Source organism: Bubalus bubalis, chromosome 19, assembly GCF_019923935.1.
Source record: "Bubalus bubalis isolate 160015118507 breed Murrah chromosome 19, NDDB_SH_1, whole genome shotgun sequence".
NCBI classification, from domain to species: Eukaryota; Metazoa; Chordata; class Mammalia; order Artiodactyla; family Bovidae; genus Bubalus; species Bubalus bubalis.
The window spans coordinates 1,716,932-1,737,148 of NC_059175.1; the positions used below are offsets into that span (position 1 = coordinate 1,716,932).

At 44.3% G+C, this 20,217-nt stretch overlaps 1 protein-coding gene across 3 annotated transcripts in view; it reads left to right on the top strand.

Annotated features, from left to right (window-relative positions):
- DOCK2 (dedicator of cytokinesis 2) overlaps nucleotides 1-20,217 on the top strand; it is a 457,833-nt gene that overhangs the window by 352,803 nt on the left and 84,813 nt on the right. For all 3 annotated transcript variants that reach the window (XM_025270818.3, XM_025270819.3, XM_006075524.4), the window contains exon 30: nucleotides 13,946-14,024. In XM_025270818.3, coding sequence (XP_025126603.2) covers nucleotides 13,946-14,024 — 79 coding nt within the window. The remainder of the gene's footprint in view (nucleotides 1-13,945; nucleotides 14,025-20,217) is intronic.

Below are 20,217 nucleotides of genomic sequence, written 5' to 3' on the forward strand. Positions count from 1 at the left end.
AGCTTCCTGAGCATCCATCCTGTGTAGCTGCAGAGGACCCTGCGCTCCAACGGGCCCTGCTGTCAGCGTCTTGAATTCTTAATACTTTGGACCAGGAGACTTCATTTTCACTGTGCACTGAGCTAAAAAATGACGCAGCTGGTGGTACCTCACATCAGTGTCCATCTACTCATCTGTGCTTGGAAGAAGCCGGCTCCCAAACTGCATTTGGATCCCTTCACTCTTTGCCAGTTGGTCAGTAAGGTCTTGGGGTTTTGCCAAATTTCATGAAGCATCCAGGTGAGTCATCTTCGACTCACCCTGCATTTCAGAGACACTCAACTGTTCATGTAACATACTGCTTCATACTTCCTATGACTTTGCATAAACTATGACTGTCCCCCTTTTTAGACAAAACTCAACACAAAAGCGTCTTAAAAATTCTTGTGCATGTAATTTCTCATTTGTGGGGCCTTCGGGGCTGCCTTTACGGTAGGAGCACACGCCCCGCCTCTGCGTTTGCACACCCACATTATAGTGCTTGCCCTGTACTGCCATTGTCTCTCGCTGTGACCATTCTTGCCACCAGAGAACGGCGTCTTGAAGGCAAGAACTAGGTCCGGCTTATCTCTGTGTTTCTAATTCTTGGCACGGAACCTGACATTCATAAACATGTATATAATAAACTCTGTTTTTCATACTTTGTAATAAGCTCTGTATATCCAATGGGTATTTATTTTTTTAAATTTTTTAAAAATATTTTAATTGTATTGGAGTATAGTTGACTTACAGTGCTGAGTTAGTTTCAGGTATACAGCAAAGTGATTCAGTTATACATATACATGTATTAATTTTGTTTTGGATTCTTTTCTCATATACGTTATCACAAAATATTGAGTAGAGCTCCCTGTGCTATACAGTAGGTCCTTGTTGATTATTTATCTTATATATGGTTGCGTGTGCATGTGTTTATCCCAGGCTCCTGATTTATCCCTCACCAGTACGTTTCCCGTTTGGTCACAATGGGTACTTATTGATTAGGATTTTTTTAAAGAAATACAATTCAAATTTGCCAAACAGAAAGAATTTATGGGCTCGGGCAGTTTAAAGAGCCCAGGGTTATGGCTGCGGGCATGGATATATCTAGGTGCTCAAACAGTGTTGCAGGGAATCTGTATCTCTATCTCTGCTCTTTTCTCTCTTGGCTTCATTCTAAGGCAGATGCTCTCTTTGCAGTAGAAACCTGACTGCAGAAATTCCAGAAATATGTCTTGTTGGATTAGCAGCCCCAGTAGAAAGAAGAAACTTTTCCTTCAAGAGGTACAGCAAAATTCCCAGAATAATTTTCAAAGATCTGGCTTGAGCTACATCCCAATCCATAAAACTTTGTGGCCAGTGAAATGAAATATGCTGTTTCATCAGGCTTGGTTCATATGACCCACCTTTGGAAGTGGGGAGGCTGTGGCTAGTTTTATCCAAACTACAAAGTCTGGGAGCAAAGGGGGAGGCTGGGAGAGTAATTCTTCAAAGGAAAATCTAAGAGTTACTACCAGAAATGGATGATGAGCAGACAAATGCACAGACATCCGCAACTGATACAGAGTCAGGAAGATGGACGCCCACAGAGGCAGGGCCCTCCCTGATCAGGCCAGCCTCCCCCTCTGAGCTGCCAACAGTCATCCCAGAGGAAACACACGGAAGTGCTTTGAAGGAATGTTCCTATCTGAAATCTCAGCTAGCCACAGACTTTAGTCTTTGGAGGGGAGACAGGACCCTAGAGGCAATACAATAGTCTTTGCTTCTTTAAACCTACAAAATTAGAATATAGTTTTCTAAGGGACCTAGGGTTTCCCAGGTGGCGCAGTGGTAAAGAACCCTCTTGCCAATGCAGGAGATGGAGGAGGCTCAGGTTCATTTCCTGGGTTGGGAAGATTACCTGGAGAAGGAAATGGCAACCCACTCCAGACTTCTTGCCTAGAGAATCCCATGGACAGAGGAATCTGGTGGGCTACACCCCATAGGGTCCCAAAGAATCAGATACGACTGAGCACACACACATATACTTGGAGATAACACCATTCAGGGTGCTTGTCACCGTTTTTTGGTGATCCAATTGAAGAGACAGACTAATCAAATAATCTCATAAATAATGTAAAATTATGGCAGGGTTATATAAGAGAGGTACTTTATTAAGAGAACTATAAGATGTGATCTAGATCTGTGCTCTGAGAGATGAAAAGCAAGTGTTGGGGTGGGAGTTGGGAGAAGAGTGTGCCAGGCCAGCCAGAGCATGCCAAGGCAAGCAGAGCATGTGCAAATATCCTGGACTGGGCAACTGAGCAGAAAGGCAGGCAAGGGAACCTAAGGAACTGGAGTCGTCTACTAAATAGAAACATTTGCATCTCTGAAGGAAATTCCTACATTTGAGATTAGGTTTGGCACATATACACTATGATGTGTGAAACAGCTACTTGTAACCTGCTATAAAGCCCAGGAAACTCAGCTCGGTGCTCTGTGATGAGCTAGAGAGATATCATGGGGGGAAGGGTGGGAGGGAGGGCAAAGAGGGAGAAGATATATGTCTATATATATCTGATTTACTTCATTGCACAGCAGAATATTACAGAGCAATTATCAGTTCAGTTCAGTCACTCAGTTGTGTCTGACTCTTCACGACCCCATAGACCACAGCACACCAGGACTCCCCATTCATCACCAATTCCCGGAGCCTACTCAAACTCATCTCCATTGAGTCGGTGATGCCATTCAACCATCTCATCCTCTGTCGTCCCCTTCTCCTCCTGCCTTCAATCTTTCCCAGCATCAGGGTCTTTTCAAATGAGTCAGCTCTTCGCATTAGGTGGCCAAAGTATTGGAGTTTCAGCTTCAACATCAGTCCTTCCAATGAACACCCAGGACTGATCTCCTTTAGGATGGACTGGTTGGATCTCCTTGCAGTCCTAGGGACTCTCAAGAGTCTTCTCCAACAGTTCAAAAGCATCAATTCTTCGGTGCTCAGCTTTCTTTATAGTCCAAGACATCCATACATGACTACTGGAAAAACCATAACCTTGATGAGACGGACCTTTGTTGGCAAAGTAATAAAGCAATTATACTCCAATAAAATAAATAAATAAAATAAGTTGAATTCAGAAATACAGCCTGGGTTTCAGACTTAGTTCTGCCACCTTCTCTTTCCTGGAAAGTCATTTAACCTCTTGGCATCTCAGTTTTCTGATCTGCAAAATGGGGATAATTATAATATCCATTTCATGGTATTTGTGTATGTGTGTGTGTGAGGATAGACTAGTTACTCCTTAGATCACTGCCGGTACCTGGGAAGAATTCAGGCAATGGGAGCATTGCCATCTCCAGGTGCAGAAATCAAATGTAGCCTTGGGCTAGAGAAGCATGTGCCTGGTGTCATCCAGAAAAGAGGACTGTTTTTCTCTTGCAGGCACATAGCTCAGCTTGTAGATTTCCTTCATCTTCTAACTATGGTGATCCCTTCCATTTACAGAGCACTTGAAATTTTTTCAGTTTTTGCATTTTGTATGGTGTTATAATAGCTAACATGTATCACACACCTAGATTGTATACCTAGATGTATTACGCTCCCATTGTAAATACCTTAGATGTATTAACTCCTTTAATCTTTGAAACAACTTTTTGATATGATAAAATGTTGTAACCCACATTTTATACATGAGGAAACTGACACACAGAATACATGTTGTTAGCGTTGCAGTACTTAGTGTTGTGTTACTAGCAAAAACCAGCAAAGCCAGGCAATGAGTCCATGTTCTTTTTTTTCTTTGCTTACTTCTTTATTGTATTTTTGTAAATTATGCAAATATGATATCACATCTACAAGAGACTTGGAAAATACAGAACAAACTTACATTTAGTTCTGTTACATATTACAATTATTTTTAAGTAGATAAATTGAGACTTTTAGTTGGAGTTTTAATAGCAAACTCTCAAAACTGAATAGAATGAATACAGAGATAAGTGGAAGGATATAGTAGACCTGAAATACTGTTGTTTTTTTTTTTAAAAAAGGAAATTAACATGTGATACAGTAGGTACAGATTTAGTTCAAATTTCACAAAATTTTATGTTAGTGTCCATTATTTATTTTTATACCTTATTCAAAATACCGTATTGTATTTAACTGCATTGAGCAGCTTCAGCTGCTTGCAACAAATTCTGGTAAATTCTCTTTTCATTTTCATTGTACTACAAATATTTTCTAGTTTTCCTTGTTGTGGCTTCTTAAATACACCAATCATTTACAAGTGGACATTTAATTTCCAAATACATGAGTTTTTAAAGTATTTTTAATATTAATTTCTCATTTTAATATTAATGTCTCATTTAAGAGTCCATGTTCTTAGTCTCTACTGCTTTATCCTGTGAAATAGGCTTGTGTTATGAAGTGCATTGTAAGGATGTTCACACTGCTTATTTATTGGCTCAGATAACTTAAAGAGGCCCAAAGAGGTGACTTGCCCAAGGTCATGCAGCTAGTTAATGGAAGATTTCAACAAAAATTGGACAAATGGAACATACACCATGGTGTAAACCAGATCAGTATTTCCCAGAATGTAATTTTTTCTTCTCTAAAAATATGCAGCCTAAGCTCCATCCATTCATGTGGCCAAAGCACACTTCATATGTTGGTTGCCCTGTATGTTACAATATCTTCTTTTCCTTCCTTCTTCCTTCCTTTCTTCTTCTCCCCCCTCCCTCCTTCCCTTCCTTCCTTCCTTTCTCCTTTGCTTCCTTCCTTTCTTCCCTATTGAAAATGAAAGTGTAGGTCGCTCAGTTGTGTCCGACTCTTTGCCACCCCATGGACTGTAGCCCACCGGGCTCCTCTGTCCATCGAATTCACCAGGCAAGAATACTGGAGAGGGTTGCCATGCCCTTCTCCAGGGGATCTTCCCAATCCAGGGACCAAACCCAGGTCTCCTTCATTGCAGGCAGATTCTCTACCATCTGAGCCGCCAGGGAAGCCGCTTCCTTTCTTCCTTCCCTAATACTTATATATTTTTATGATTTTCTGCTTTTCTAATATCCCTGTGGTTGCTTATTATGTATGTATGTATTAGTCGTTTATGATTTATCTGCTTGTTGGAGGAGGGAATGGAGTTTTCCGGATCTGAATGTCTCCTCCACTGTGTACTGCTTGTGTATGCAGACAGAGTGACATGTCTACCGCAAGAAATCCCTCCTGTGAGAGCATTTTTCTTTTTGGTATGATGCAACATTCAGTAAGATCTGATGTATGTGGCATGGTTAATTTTTGAATGATCAAATTCTTTGCAACATTGTAAATGAACAAAATATGCCTAGGAACCCCTTTCCCCCTCCTCTATCTGCACTTTGATCTGCCCCAACATTTGGGGCGGGGGTGAGGGGTGGTGGTGAGGGGTGGTGGTTGGGGAGTCAGACAGATCCCTGAAGCTTCTCTAAATGGAGTCCATCAACACAAGCATACTGAGTGTCCTGGGCATCAGAGGCTAGCGGGTGGACAGGCCCATCCACGCCGTGGTGCCAGAAGGCAGGGTGCTTACTGTCTTGTTGGTGAGGCAGTAAGTATGCCCATGGAAGTGTGACCAAATGCTGCAGCCACTATAGTGAGTTCAGAGCCCAGAGAAGTCAGGATTTATGACTGCCCAGGCTCAAATCCTGCCTCCACCATTTAATAGTTCCATCACCTCAGGTAAAGTTACTTAATCACTGTGGACTCTGTGTTTCTCACTGTAAAATGGGATAATAATAAGACCTATCACAAAGGATTTTTGTGAAGATCAAAATGAAATAATATGTATAAAGTAGTTAGAATAGTGTTTGGCATATAACAAGCATTTCATAAATGTTAGCTATTATTTTAGCTCTCACATGCCTATGATCTGGGAATATCCCCAGTATTTCACAAAAGAGACACACCTGGACTGGATCTCATCTGCCTTACCAGTGACATATTTTGAGATCTCATATCATCTCCGGCACACACGAGGCACACAGTAGGGTCATAGAGCTGGCCCTAGAAAGCTGAGCGGAGAAGTTCTCAGTGTGTGCGGGGCCACTCCTGTCAGTTTGCTTACAATCACTGACACCCACTCCCCCTTTCTCCCACCATCATTAATTTTTGCTACCTACTTCCTTTTTGTTGATCCCACCTACTCCAAAACCTGTCACCCAGAAGGAGGCTTCTCCATGGGTTTTTTTAGCCAGCACAGCACATCTAATCCTGACACTCACCTGGGCCCCCGGGTTCCAGTCCCAGGAGACTGCTGCACCCCTAACTAGAGCCCAGAATTCACAGAGGGGCACTTGGAGTGGGCCATGCCCTGACCATGAGCTGGGATCCTCTGATGCCCTGTAACTTCTTGGTTCCATGATGCCCAGGACACTCATATATCTTCAATATATTTGTGTTGATTCAGTCCATTTAGAGAAACTTTAGGGATGTGTCTAAATCCCCAACCATCACCCCTCACCCCCACCCCAAATGTTTAATTCCTAGATCGAAGTGTAGATGGAGGAGGGGAAAAGAGGTTTCTGGGCACATTTTGTTCATGTACAATATCGCGAAGAACTTGTGTGTTGTGCGGGAAGCCACATAAAGGCTCTGGGAAAAGGGCTTTCTCACTGCTACTAGGGGAAGAAGAAGGACTCCCTTTCCCTGGCCAGCTTTTTTATCTCCATCTCCAAATTTTGACCAGTGGAATCAATTCCATCCCATTAACCACGGCACCAAGGGGAATGGGAGTCAGGGAGGCCCTCTCAGCCGTGGGCTTTCTCACTGGAAAGGGCACGTCCACCTCCAGTTGCCTCTTTTATTCACATCGTACGACTACTGTGCGTGGGCTGATTGTCACACTGGAGTGTTCTCATCCCCAGGTCCTCCTGCCTCTGAGCCGCAAGGTGGCCGGGCAGCTCAGGATAATGGCAGCAGCACAACGGGCACTTAGGAAGGGCCCTTACGCACCGAGGCCCTGGGCCCCCAGCTTCACGCACCGCATCTCATTTCATCTTCACATGCGGCTCATCACACAGAGGGGGTGGCTGAGCGTCCCAGAGGGGAAGCAACCCGCTCAAGGCCACAGCCTGGAGGAGCAGGAGAGTGGGAACGTGCCCCAGGCAGGCCTGCTCAGCTCCTGGAGGCGTGTGCGTGCGCCTTCTGTTACTGCATCCCGTCCAAGGACTAATGTGTGCGGTGCATGGGTTCATTCAGGAGATGAGACCCACAGGGACTCGCAGTTGTTCCAGGATTGAGGATTTGTTCTGATACATGGAGGCAAGTAGGAAGCTGGGAACCTGGGCCAGCGGCTACAGAGAGGCTTCACATGGAGCAGTTTTCAGCATACCAGCCTGGAGTTTGGCTCGCTTTCTGCCAGCTTCTTCCTACCCACAGCAGCTGACTTCTCTTATATATGGCTTCTGCTGCCTCACAGAGTCATCTGTTCATGGCTTCTACTCAGGCCAGGGTCTGTTGCATTCTCCCTGGTTGCTCTGCTTTTGAAACGCCTAAAAGGATTTGATCTACTACTGTCCAGGCTAGGGTGCCCTCACTAGATCACCCATGGGCTTCTAGCCAGCCTGTGGAAGGCTTGCCTGAGTCAAGTGTTGGTTCTGGGCCCAGTCAGCTGTGAGCAGAGCAGCAGGATGATGGGGACTAAGTGGGAAAGGGCTCCCTTGTGGGCACGAGGAGGAGCATGCCCAGTGCTGAGAGGCCATGCAGGCTGGCCTTCAAGGGAGCCAGAATATCTGTATGGTTAACTGCAGATACTTTGAAGAAAGGCAAGCCTGAGATTGGGTGGACTCCGGTGCTTACTGGCTATGTGAATATAGGGAGTTTTGATATTTCCAGGGCTGAGTTTCCTCTTCTGTTAAATGGGTGCCAACATAACACCTACTTCAGTTTGTAGGATTAAATGAAACAATGTCTGTAGAGCACTTGGCACAGGGTATACACATGAAAACTATAATTCCCCCATCATTCTCATTATTAATGGTGAGCTCACAGCTTGGATTGAACAGAATTACAGATATTTCTTGGTGGACCAAATAGCAGGGTGGTTAAATACTGAGGTTCTGAAGGCAGCTTCAGTTCAGCTCAGTTCAGTCTCTCAGTCATGTCCAACTCTTTGCGACCCCATGGACTGCAGCACGCCAGGCTTCTCAGTCCATCACCAGCTCCTAGAGTTTACTCAAAGTCATGTCCATTGAGTCAGTGATGCCCTCCAACCATGTCATCCTCTGTCATCCCCTTCTGCTCCTGCCTTCAATCTTTCCCAGCATCAGGGTCTTTTCAAATGAATCAGTTCTTCACATCAAGTGGCCAAAGTACTTTAGTTTCAGCTTCAACATCAGTCCTTCCAATGAATATTCAGGACTGATTTCCTTTAGGATGGCCTGGTTGGATCTCCTTGCAGTTCAAGGGATTCTCAAAAGTCTTCTCCAACATCACAGTTCAAAAGCATAAATTCTTTGGCACTCAGCTTTCTTTATAATCCAACTCTCACATCTATACTGTAAAAACCATACCCTTGACTAGATGGACCTTTGTTGGCAAAGTAACGTCTCTTCTGTCTAGGTTGGTCATAGCTTTTCTTCCAAAGAATAAACGTCTTAATATCATGGCTGCAGTCACCAGCTGCAGTGATTTTGGAGCCCCGAAAAATGAAGTCTCTCACTGTTTCCACTGTTTCCCCATCTACTTGCCATGAAGTGATGGGACCAGATACCATGATCTTAGTTTTCTGAATGTTGAGCTGTAAGCCAGCTTTTTCACTCTCCTCTTTCACTTTCATCAAGAGGCTCTTTAGTTCTTCTTCTTTGTCTGCCATAAGGGTGGGGTCATCTGCATATCTGAGGTTATTGATATTTCTCCCAGAAATCTTGATTCCAGCTTGTGCTTCTTCCAGCCCAGCATTTCTCATGATGTACTCTGCATATAAGTTAAATAAGCAGGGTGGCAATATACAGCCTTGACGTACTCCTCTCCCTATTTGGAACCAGTCTGTTGTTCCATATCCAGTTCTAACAGTTGCTTCCTGACCTGCATACAGATTTCTCAAGAGGCAGGTCAGATGGTCTGGCATTCCCATCTCTTTAAGAACTTTCAATAGTTTGTGATGATCCACACAGTCAAAGGCTTTGGCATAGTCAATAAAGCAGATAGATGTTTTTCTAGAATTCTTTTGCTTTTTTGATGATCCAGCAGAGGTTGGAAATTTGATCTCTGCTCCTCTGCCTTTTCTAAATCCAGCTTGAACATCTAGAAGGTCACGATTCACATGCTGTTGAAGCCTGGCTTGGAGAATTTTGAGCATTATTTGATTAGTGTGTGAGATGAGTGCAAATGTGCAGTAGTTTGAACATCATTTGGCATTGCCTTTCTTTGGGATCGGAATGAAAACTGACCTTTTCCAGTCCTGTGGCCACTGCTGAGTTTGCCAAATTTGCTGGCATATTGAGTGCAGCACTTTCACAGCATCATCTTTCAGGATTTGAAATAGCTCAGCTGGAATTCCATCGCCTCCACTAGCTTTGTTCATAGTGATGCTTCCGAAGTCCCACTTGACTTCACATTCCAGGATGTCTGACTCTAGGTGAGTGATCACACCATCATGATTATCTGGGTCGTGAAGCTCTTTTTTGTACAGTTCTTCTGTGTATTCTTGCCACCTCTTCATAATATCTTCTGCTTCCGTTAGGTCCATACCATTTCTGTCCTTTATTGTGCCCATCTTTGCATGAAATGTTCCCATGGTATCTCTAATTTTCTTAAAGAGATCTCTTGTCTTTCTCATTCTATTGTTTTCTTCTCTTTCTTTGCACTGATCACTGAGGAAGGCTTTCTTATCTCTCCTTGCTCTTCTTTGGAACTCTGCATTCAAATGGGTATATCTTTCCTTTTTTCCTTTGCTTTTTGCTTCTCTTCTTTTCACAGCTATTTGTAAGGCCTCCTCAGACAACCATTTTGCTTTTTTGCGTTTCTTTTCCATGGGGATGGTCTTGATCCCTGTCTCCTGTACAATGTCATGAACCTCTGTCCATAGTTCACCAGGCACTCTGTCTATCAGATCTAATCCCTTGAATCTATTTCTCACTTCCACTGTATAAATCATAAGGGATTTGATTTAGGCCGTACCTGAATGGTCTAGTGGTTTTCCCTACTTTCTTCAATTTCAGTCTGAATTTTGCAATAAGGAGTTCATGATTTGAGCCACAGTCAACTCCTGGTCTTGTTTTTGCTGACTGTATAGAGCTTCTCCATCTTTGGCTGCAAAGAATATGATCAATCTGATTTCGATATTGACCATCTGGTGATGTCCATGTGTAGAGTCTTTTCTTGTGTTGTTGGAAGAGGGTGTTTGCTATGACCAGTGCGTTCTCTTGACAAAACTGTATTAGCCTTTACCATACGTTTGTTTAAATCCTACTTTTACATGTATTAGCTGGCTTCTTGGGAAAGTTAACTAAATTCACGTCTCTAAAATGAAAATGAATCTCTAACTCAGAGAGCTAATGTGAGAATTAAAAAAAAAAAGCCAGGAAGGAACCCATGCCGAGTACTTAGTGCAGAGCCTGGTGCTCATTGGTACCTGTGACTGTGGTTAGTATTAACTTTTGTAGAGTCTGCCAAGCATCTCGGAGGAAATTCAGCAGGAAATATTAGGTTGATATTTGATTATGAATTTTTTGTTTGCAACAATTCAAGTTCATTTTTTAAAGTAACAGAAAGAGTTGAGTGTGTTTTCATTCAACACACTTCAACAAATTAATGCTTAAGCTTTAAGCACAATTTTTTTTTTAGAAAATACAAAAGACATGCTTTTCCAAACCCATATATGGGAAATCAAAGTCAAGCGATATTCTGATTTCCAAAGGATGGCTGCAGAAGAATCCAGAGAGAGGGAGGAGCCTTGGTTTACTGTCGTTCAGCCCCTATCTGCCACTAGTCCCTACCATCTGCACAGGGGGCTAATTAATTGGTTAATGGACTGGCCTTTGCAAGGCAGAGACGGATTTAGGTTGACAATCAAAATAATAACTGTTACTAAAAGTACTGATAGTTTTATTGCTGCTGCAAATGTGTAAAACCCCTCATTTTGGTAACATATTAGACAGTCTGAGATGTTTATACATAATATGACAGCCACTCAATGCCTTTCCATCTGGGGAATCAGATGCTAATCTTTAAGGAGAAAAACATAAGTGTTTTTGCAAAGGCACACTAGCAAATGACAGAATAACGAAACCGAAGAGATCTCACTTTTGGCAGCCTGATGGGGTGGAGGATTCTGTGGGATTTTTATTTCCCGTCTTTACATAGTCCTGCTGGCTGCAGCTTGTCCTCTGACTGTCCATTCTGCTGTCAGGGCCCTGCCCATAGAAGAATGAAGTCATCCAGAGGGGTCTGGGTGGCCGTAGCTGGCATGTTGCTTTTGTCACCCTGTGGCAGGCGCTCTGCTCAGCACTGACCATACATCTGCCTTTATACCCTGTAGAAACCCTGTGAAAGGGGTTACGCTGCTGCTGTTTTGCAAGCAAGGACACTTAAATGTCAAGCATGATATTAACATGTCCCAAACCCACACTGCTGAGAAGTGCCAAAGCTAGAAAACACATCCAATTGTGTGAGTGTGTACAAATCTTGTGATCCTGATACCAGGATGCATTCCCGTCTTTGTTCCGTGAACATCTGGTGTTTAATGAACACCCGGCCCAACTTCCTTACAAGCAGTGCCTGATGTAGCTATACTTGCCTTTCCCACACTCATGGCCCACCCAAAATATGTCTGCTGCTTACATGGACATTTCCTGTGCATCCTGAGAGCTTCCTTCTTCCTTCATTCCCTGGGCTTTCTCTGGCTGTAGGAGATTGCTCAGCCCACCTGCAGGGTAGACCAGAAATGCTAGGGACATAAAGTCTCTAGGAGCAACTTTCAACCAGCGATGGGCTGGCATTAATGGGAAACAGCCCAGGATACTTCTCATGTTCCAGTATGTTCAATACAGTCTCTCAGAAGCTCCCAAGGAGAACTGAGTCCCAGTTAGTACACAAAGCAATAACCTCCTAATAAACACTTGCTTTTTCTGGCTTCCCATGGGTAACCAAATAGACATTTCCTCTGGACCAGACACTCAGTAGAGAAATTACTGATTGTCTACTATTAATCAAAAATTATAGACTATGGTACAGGTAAGGTCTGGACCCTGCCCTCTTAGATTCTGCAAACACGTGCACCATGGAGACTTGGCCACAGTGAGGCAGGTAGCAGTTGGTAGCTGCAAAAATCCAGGAGAGAAATGATGGTGGCTTGGTTCAGTGGGCAGTGGGTGATGAGAAGTAATTGAATTTAGATGTTTTTTGCAAGTGATGCTAAGAGGTTTTGCTGACAGGTCAAGTGTAGATGTAAGAGAAAGGAAAGTTAAGGATGCTGAGTCCTCCCCACCCCTTGAGCAATTGGAAGAATGGAGTTGTTGTTAACTTAGATGGGAAGACGACAGAAAGAGGCAGATAATAGGAGCTGAGCTTTTGACATGTACGTTTGAAACGCCTATCAGCCATTCAAGTGAGAGCACAGAGCTGAGAGCTGGAATGTAAGCTGGAGCTCAGGAGAAAGGTCAGGGATGAAGATATCAAATTTGGGAGTCAGAGGCATGTGGGTTGGAGAGTAGATGAGATTATGGAGTGGGTCTCTGATTTCAAGGCAAGTACAGTGGAGGAGACAGTCGTTATTGAATCACAATAGAAATAGAAGTAGAAACAACTCTTGTAGATGGTGATCCAGTCTGGGAAAGGCAGTTGCACTGACTGTCGTTTGGAGTCCTGAAAGATGCAACAGGCCATGTCCTAAAGCATTTAGAAGGAGGTGGCATTCTATACAAAAGAACACAGCTGTACATTCCAAAAACCACCTGAGGCACAGATTAGCCATGAGAGATAATCTTAGCACAGAAGGTAGGGCAGTCATGGAGGACATTCACTGTCAAAAGAAAGAGCTTGGACTTATCCCGTGGGCCTTGGGGGGCCATTGAAGTGGGCGATCGACAGGATTGGGGATATTCCACAGGGCAGGGCATTCTAGAGGTCGAAAGGGCAAGAGTTAAAGGCTACAAGGGCAGTCAGTAGTGGAGAAGGAAAGGAAGAGATGGATGGCAAGACATTCAAGAAGAAACACAATTTGACAACAGATACAAAAATGTTCAATACGCATAAGATTTGCTCAGCATCACCACTTCCAAGAGAAGGGCCGAGAAGAGGTATATATGGGAGACGCAAGGCATACATAGGAGAGTGGTCACTGAAACACTGTGTACAACAGGAAGTGCTGAGAAGCAACATAAAGGTCCGTCAGTGAAAGACTGATGAAAGAAACCGTGATGCATCCATACGATAGAATGTTCTTCAGTGATTAAAAGGAATGATATGTATCTGAATTCATTGGCATGAAAGGAACACACAGTTTATTGTCAAGTAAAAGAGGCTGTGAAACAGAATTTATCACTTAACCCCATTTATCAAAATGCTATCTTTAAAATATGGTTTGTGTATATATGTCTAGGGAGACCTTTGAAATTCCATTCATCAACATGTCAAGGATGGTTTTCCCTAGATGATAGGATGGGCTGGCGTGTTGTTTGTTTATTTATTTTATTTGGGGGGAGGCAATTTTTCTTCCTATCTCTCTGGATGACATGAATTTTCTGCCACAAGCTTGTAACAGTTCGAACAAAAGACAATACACATTTTCTAAAGGAAGCCAGACAGGGCCAGGTAAATGCGGCCCCACGTCCGCAGTGTGAGCAGGTGCTAATATGGGTCAGCCGGCCTCTTCCTTCAGTCTCCGGGGCGCCCGCTGAGGGGCCTTCAGGCTGAAGCATGGGGGAGGGACATCTAGGGTAGCGTGCTCAGATGGCTTGCTGACCTTCTCCCCTCTTCTAGGGTCTTCCTGAGAGCTATCAACAAGTTTGCAGAAACCATGAACCAGAAATTCCTGGAAAACACGAACTTTGAGTTCCAGGTGAGTGTAAGGCACTGCGCGTGCCTTGAACTGTCCTGGCAGGGCTCTTCCAGAGACCTGGCTGATGGCACATCCTGAAACACTTGGGAGCTATGCCTGTGCCTCGGGGGGTTTCCACAGAGTGGTGCGGGTTTAGGGAGGGAAGGAAGTACTTAGCGTTTGGAACCCAGTCCTTGATTAAATAGTCATCAACTGAGGAGCATATGCAAATGTGACTGTATAATGTATCGTGCTAATGAAGAGACTTGCGTTCATTCATTGTCAGAGTAGGTGTTACCTTTTAAAAATTTATCACTTTTTTTTTTTACTTTGTTATTCACCAGTACCTAGAAAAGCAGCCATTCTTAGATATTGAAAGATGAAACTTTTGTGACTTTCTGATACCTCCAGAAATCACTTTTAGCACGCAGACAAGACCAGGACCTCTGTGAGCTTCAGAGGTCCTGGGCAGACAGAGTGACTCATCTGCTCACGGCCCGGCAAGAAGAACCAGCTCTTCAAAGCCTTTTGGACAAGTCTGGGTTGCTATTTCTGGCTTGAGGTGTGAGAGAGAAGATCCTTAAAAGGGGATTTCCACCCCCCCAGGGAAGCCCCTGATCCCCAGGATCTCTTCAAGCACAAACTTAGGGAATAGCCAGCAAACTGGGGCAACAGCTTTTTCTGCCAGCTCGTCTTGGGTGTTCAGTTCCTGTCTGGGCTCTGACCCACCGAGCAGCCTCAGGCAAGTCCTGGACTGCATCCGTGTCTCAGCGGACTCTTCTGTAAAATGCTGACAATACCTCCCCTTGCTACTTTGAAGGGGTTTTTCCAGAATGGAAACGTGCACTTGCTCGGGAAATTCACCTGTTAGGAAGGTCCCAGCAGTTCCTGATCCAACGCCTCCTCCTCCAGGAGGCCTCCCTACCTGATCCTCTCTGAAGGGCCCCCACAGCCCCGTGGTCACTGCGCATCGCCCCGTAGCCTCTGTAGTCTCTTCACTGCTTGGTGCTGCCTTTCTCATTTGCCTACGTGCCCATTCTCTTTCTTTCCTCTAGTAGAAAGTCAGTTTGGGAGTATGAAGCCACAGAGACTCTATGCTCTGTGTCTGGCACACAGTAGGACTCCCTGGGGAGGTGAATATTCCCTGAATATTCATTAGAAGGACTGATGCTAAAGCTGAAGCTCCAGTACTTTGGCCACCTGATGCAAAGCACCAACTCATTGGAAAAGACCCTGATGCTGGGAAAGATTGAAGGCAGGAGGAGAAGGGGATGACAGAGGATGAAATGATTGGATGGCATCACCGACTCAATGGACATGGGTTTGAGCAGGCTCCAAGAGATAGTGAAGGACAGGGAAGCCTGGCATGCTGCAGTCCATGGGATCACAAAAAGTTGGACACGACTGAATGAACAACTCGGGAGGTGACACTTGGGCTGAGGTCTGTGAGATCCACTCTGCTAGCAGCACCAGCCTATAAATACTCAATAAATATTATCTTTGAATAATATTATCCTCATAGCTCAGTTGGTAAAGAATCTGCCTGCAATTCAGGAGACCTGGGTTCGATCCCTGGGTCAGGAAGATTCCCTGGAGAAGGAAATGGCAACCCACTCCAGTATTCTTGCCAAGAGAATCCCATGGACAGAGGAGCCTGGCGGGCTACAGTTCACGGGGTCTCAAGAGTCAGACGCAACTTAGCAATGAAACACCACCACAGTATCTTTGAATACGATTCTCTCCCACTACCTTGTATTTAAATCAAGCAACTGAACTAGAATGATAATGATGACGAAAGGAACAGCTGCCCTTTTCTGACAGTGTTGTACGTGCAGGATCTCACACTTGCTGCCTTATCTTTCTCAGTCCTTTCGACTGCCCTACAAGGTAGTCACCATGGCTGTGATTTTCTCTGCTGGGGGTATGTGGGCACTGAGACTCCCAGGCGATGAGCAGACAGCCTGAGGTCACACCGCGTGTCAGTGCAGAGGTGGCCTGAACACACAGCAGTGTCTGGCACTGGAGCCTGCAGATCACTGTGGGCACAGGCTAGAGCTGGAGCTTCACCCCCACACTGGGTTGATTGCTTGGCAGGGGCTGGGTGAGAGGTATAAATCTTTGACATGGAAACAAAACATGTCACTTTGGCTGTTTGAATCCGGAGAAGTGTTTGATCCCCTTCCAAATATGGCCCAGATGCCTGCAGGCTCCAGTTATGAGCATGTGATCCGGGAAGTTAATAAGGCCATAGCTTTTTTGAAGGGGCAGCTTGGAACGGCACCCCTAGGGACCAGCAGCAAGGCCACGTTTGTGCCATAAAACCAGTGGCTGGTTTGCTCGTCTCTTTCCATGGGTGTTGGCAATGGCAGCCCCAGCCTGGGTTTCCTGACTCTGGCTCTCCTCCATGGTCTTAAGGGGATACTTTCCAAGAGAAGCTCAGATTCATGCCATTCTCTTAGGTTTATCCAGTTTTCCTGAAAGGAAATCTGCATCTGAAAGTTGCCCAGAGAAGTGGGGCTTCATACATGGAAGGTTTGAGCTTAGGAGCTCTGTGACTTTAGGCAAATTACTGAATCTCTCTGTGCCTCACTGTCCTCCACATCAAGCGATGGCACTGACAGTAGCTATGTTACTGGCTTGTTGAGAGGACTGAGTGAACTAATTCATGGAAAATACCTAGAACAATGCCAGGAACGTGGTGGCTGCTTAATAAGTATTAACTCCTTGTAGTTACAGTAATTATCATTTCAGTGATGACCGTGGTGATGGCGATGATGCTCCTAGACTTGTCAGGTCAGGGAACCCCTGTGTCAGTCCTCCGCAAACAGGACCGTAGGGAGGCCCCTTTCTGGTCACCGCAGCACTGCCTAGGACCGTCACACCCACGAGATCTGTAAACTGGCAAGTGGCCAACATTCCAAGGTGAAATAAGTCTCTTTTCCTAATGAGACTTCCATAGGTATTTATTGGGAAGCACTCAAGGAGAGGACCATTCTTCAACCTTCTCTGTGCCACCTTCACCCCATGCGTGTGAGAATGGATCTGTTCTCTGTGCCCTGCTGGAACACGCCTTGTTTCCTTCTTACAGTTTCACTAATTATGCATTTAATATCAGCAGCAACAGCATCCATTGCTAAGTGCTGCTGGCCTGGGCAGCTGCTGTCCAGAGGAGGAGCAAGTGCAATTGGATTATCCTGAGTATCTTTTCCGAAACTGGGGTTTTATGCTTCAAAGGGCAAAAAAGCAGGAAGCTCTGTGGGTGCCATTCTGTAGGTGATGAGACCTGGGAATTACAAAAATGACATTTCCTGCTTGGGGCTAAAAAAATTTGCATTCCCAGGCATATTCAAGATACTGGGCCTTGACATTCACATCTCTTTGCCTGGTCAAGGAACATTAAGAGATTTCCAGTTTAACTCAGTGAGAATTTTTAAGAGCAGTGTTCATGAGTCCAAACTATTACAATAAGCTTTGAGAAATTCAGAAGCAAAGCAGAACATTGCTCTGCCCTCAAGGACCTTGGAGTCTCAATAGCAGACTATAAATCCATCTTCTAGCATCCAAGCTTTTGAAGAAGATGACTAACTTTTGTTAGGTGTTGATGTAGGGCATTTTGACCCTTATCACAACCCTGTTAGGTTGGGAAATATCCATTTTACTGGTGAGTAAACTGAACTTCAGAGAAGTGATTGATTTTCCTATTAAAGGTCATCAACTATTAAGTGGGGCTGCTGAAATTCAACCCCAGTCTTTTCACTCTTCTGTACTATCTCTCAGAAATAGGGTGCCTTTTGGACCTAACAGACAGCTCTAGGTAGTTCCAGAAACACTGTCGGTTCATGTTAGCTCTTCCTGGCCCTCTAGATGTTAAAAACTCTGATTGGCCCAGAAATCAGTGGACCAGATGTGTTCTGTGGCTCCAGGTAAATATTTCCATCTTAGGCAGGTATCCGCTTGCTACTAAGACCATTCTCTCCACTTGGGAAGCTCTAATTGGCTCTGCCTTCATTAATTCTAGCCTTAGTCTTGAGGCATCTCTGGATCATCTGGGCAGCAAATATCTTGGGATCATTTTTGAACCTATACTGGAGACCCTGTGAAATGAAAACCTACCAGCATATCCCCAGCCATTGTGGAAGACTGAGGGCAGGCTTGGTCTCTATAAGGGGCAGTGTAACCAGAGATGGCAAAAAATGAGAGAAGGAGCACGTGCAGCACTCACTGAAGCCCTGCAGAGGCCCAGAGCACTCCCCACAGGGAGGGCACCGCAGGACACCTCTTCCAGGCAGCAAGGTGGTCACGTGCTTGCTGACAGCTTCTGTGGCCCTGCCTACTTAGCCTGAGGGTCACAGACAACCTCTAGTTGATGCTCCCAACCTGAATCTGTAATTGGAAACTTTCACCCCCAAAATTAATGGCATCTTCAGAATGGCCATGGCACCTGAGTCTTTCCACCACAGGGGAGGGTACAATGACTGCGTTTTAGCAACCCTGGGTATTGGGCCTTTATTTTTTTTTAATTAATAATTTGGGCTAAATAATAATTCAAGGCCATTGAGAAAGAATCTTATAGGATCAAAGATTTTTGATGTCTCTGCTGTAAAGATATCTGATGAGCCAGTGGATGAACCTCAACCAGCAAAAAAGGCTAATGGGATATCAAGAAAGAAGAAAAGCAATTTCAACAGAAGAGCAGAGTAGTTCAAGACTATGCCTTCTGGAGACACATACACTTGGATTCAAATGCCAGCTTCACCGTTTTATAACTGTGGAGCCTTGGGCCAGTTCTTCAACCTCTCTGGGCCTCAATCTCCTGCTCTCTAAAAATGGGGCGAACCATAATACAAATAGCTTAGTTTCTGGGGAGGATTTAACAAGGACACATGCGTAAGTGCTGGGCTTATTAATGAATACTTTCAATAAATATTTCCTGAGTGTATGCTGGGTTAGACATGATCTTAGTCACTGGATGTACAACAGAAGATAAAGAGATGAAGTTCTTGCTTGCATGATGCTTGTATCTGGTAGAGGAGACAAAATAAATGATTGGGTTAGCCAAAGGTTTCGTTCAGGTTTTTCTGTACCATGGTACACCCCAACAAACTTTTTGGCCAACACAATACTTCTGCTTAAGATATGTCCTGAATCCTGTGAACAGACTGAAATGAGGGTCAATTTACTTTAGTCCAAGCGAGCTGGGAAGACTTCTCCAGGAAGTGATTTTTGAACTGAGATCACAAAACTGGGTAGTAGTTTGCATGCTTGCTAAGTCACTTCAGTCGTGTCTTATCCTACGCAACCCTATGGGCTGTAGTCCAGCAGGGTCCTTTGTCCATGGGATTCTCCAGGCAGGAATTCTGGAGTGGGTTGCCATGCCCTCCTCCAGGGGATCTTCCCAACCCAGGGATGGGACCCATGTCTCTTACATCCCCTGCATTGGCAGGTGGGTTCTTTAGCTCTAGCACCATCTGGGATGCTCCCTTTAGATTCTGTTGAAAGAGAGAGGGTAGTTTGCCCAGGACAAGGGAGCTGGTAACTGGATTGGAATTCTGGAAGGCAACCTGATAGTATCTATGAAAACAAGCAACAAAGACAACAAACAGTAACAAAATCTGCACAGACCCTGGGCCTTAGCGGTTCCACCTCTAGGAACATATACTACCAAACAGTCTCTCGTGCATAAAGACGTATAAACAAGCATGTTGATTACAGCATGGATGCTAAAGAAGAAACGAGTTGCAGTCCAGCTAAATGTCTGTAAATAGGAAACTGGTTAAAATTGAAGTGCATTCTTAAAGCAGCAGACCACGCAGCAATAAAAGAGAATGAAGCAGATCTGTATACGCTAATGTGGAAACATCTGCACGTAATATTGATGAGAGAAAACAGCAAAGTAGAGCAGACTATTAGAAAAAAGATGTCTATACATATGTTTGTTTATACACAAAAAATTTTGGAAGGATAGCTGGTAAATTGTTAACAATATTGTCTTCTGGGGAATTAGACTTGGGTCCAAGGTAGGATGGAAAATAACTTTTACTATTTAACCTTTCAACCATTTAATTTTTTTACTGTATGCATACTACATTTATAATTTTTGAGAGTTAATTAAAATAGCTGGGTTCTAATTACACCCAACAGCAGTATGACTGGGTGGTTGTTTAATTTATCTGGATCTCACTGTTTACATCTGTGAATAGAATTGGATCAGATG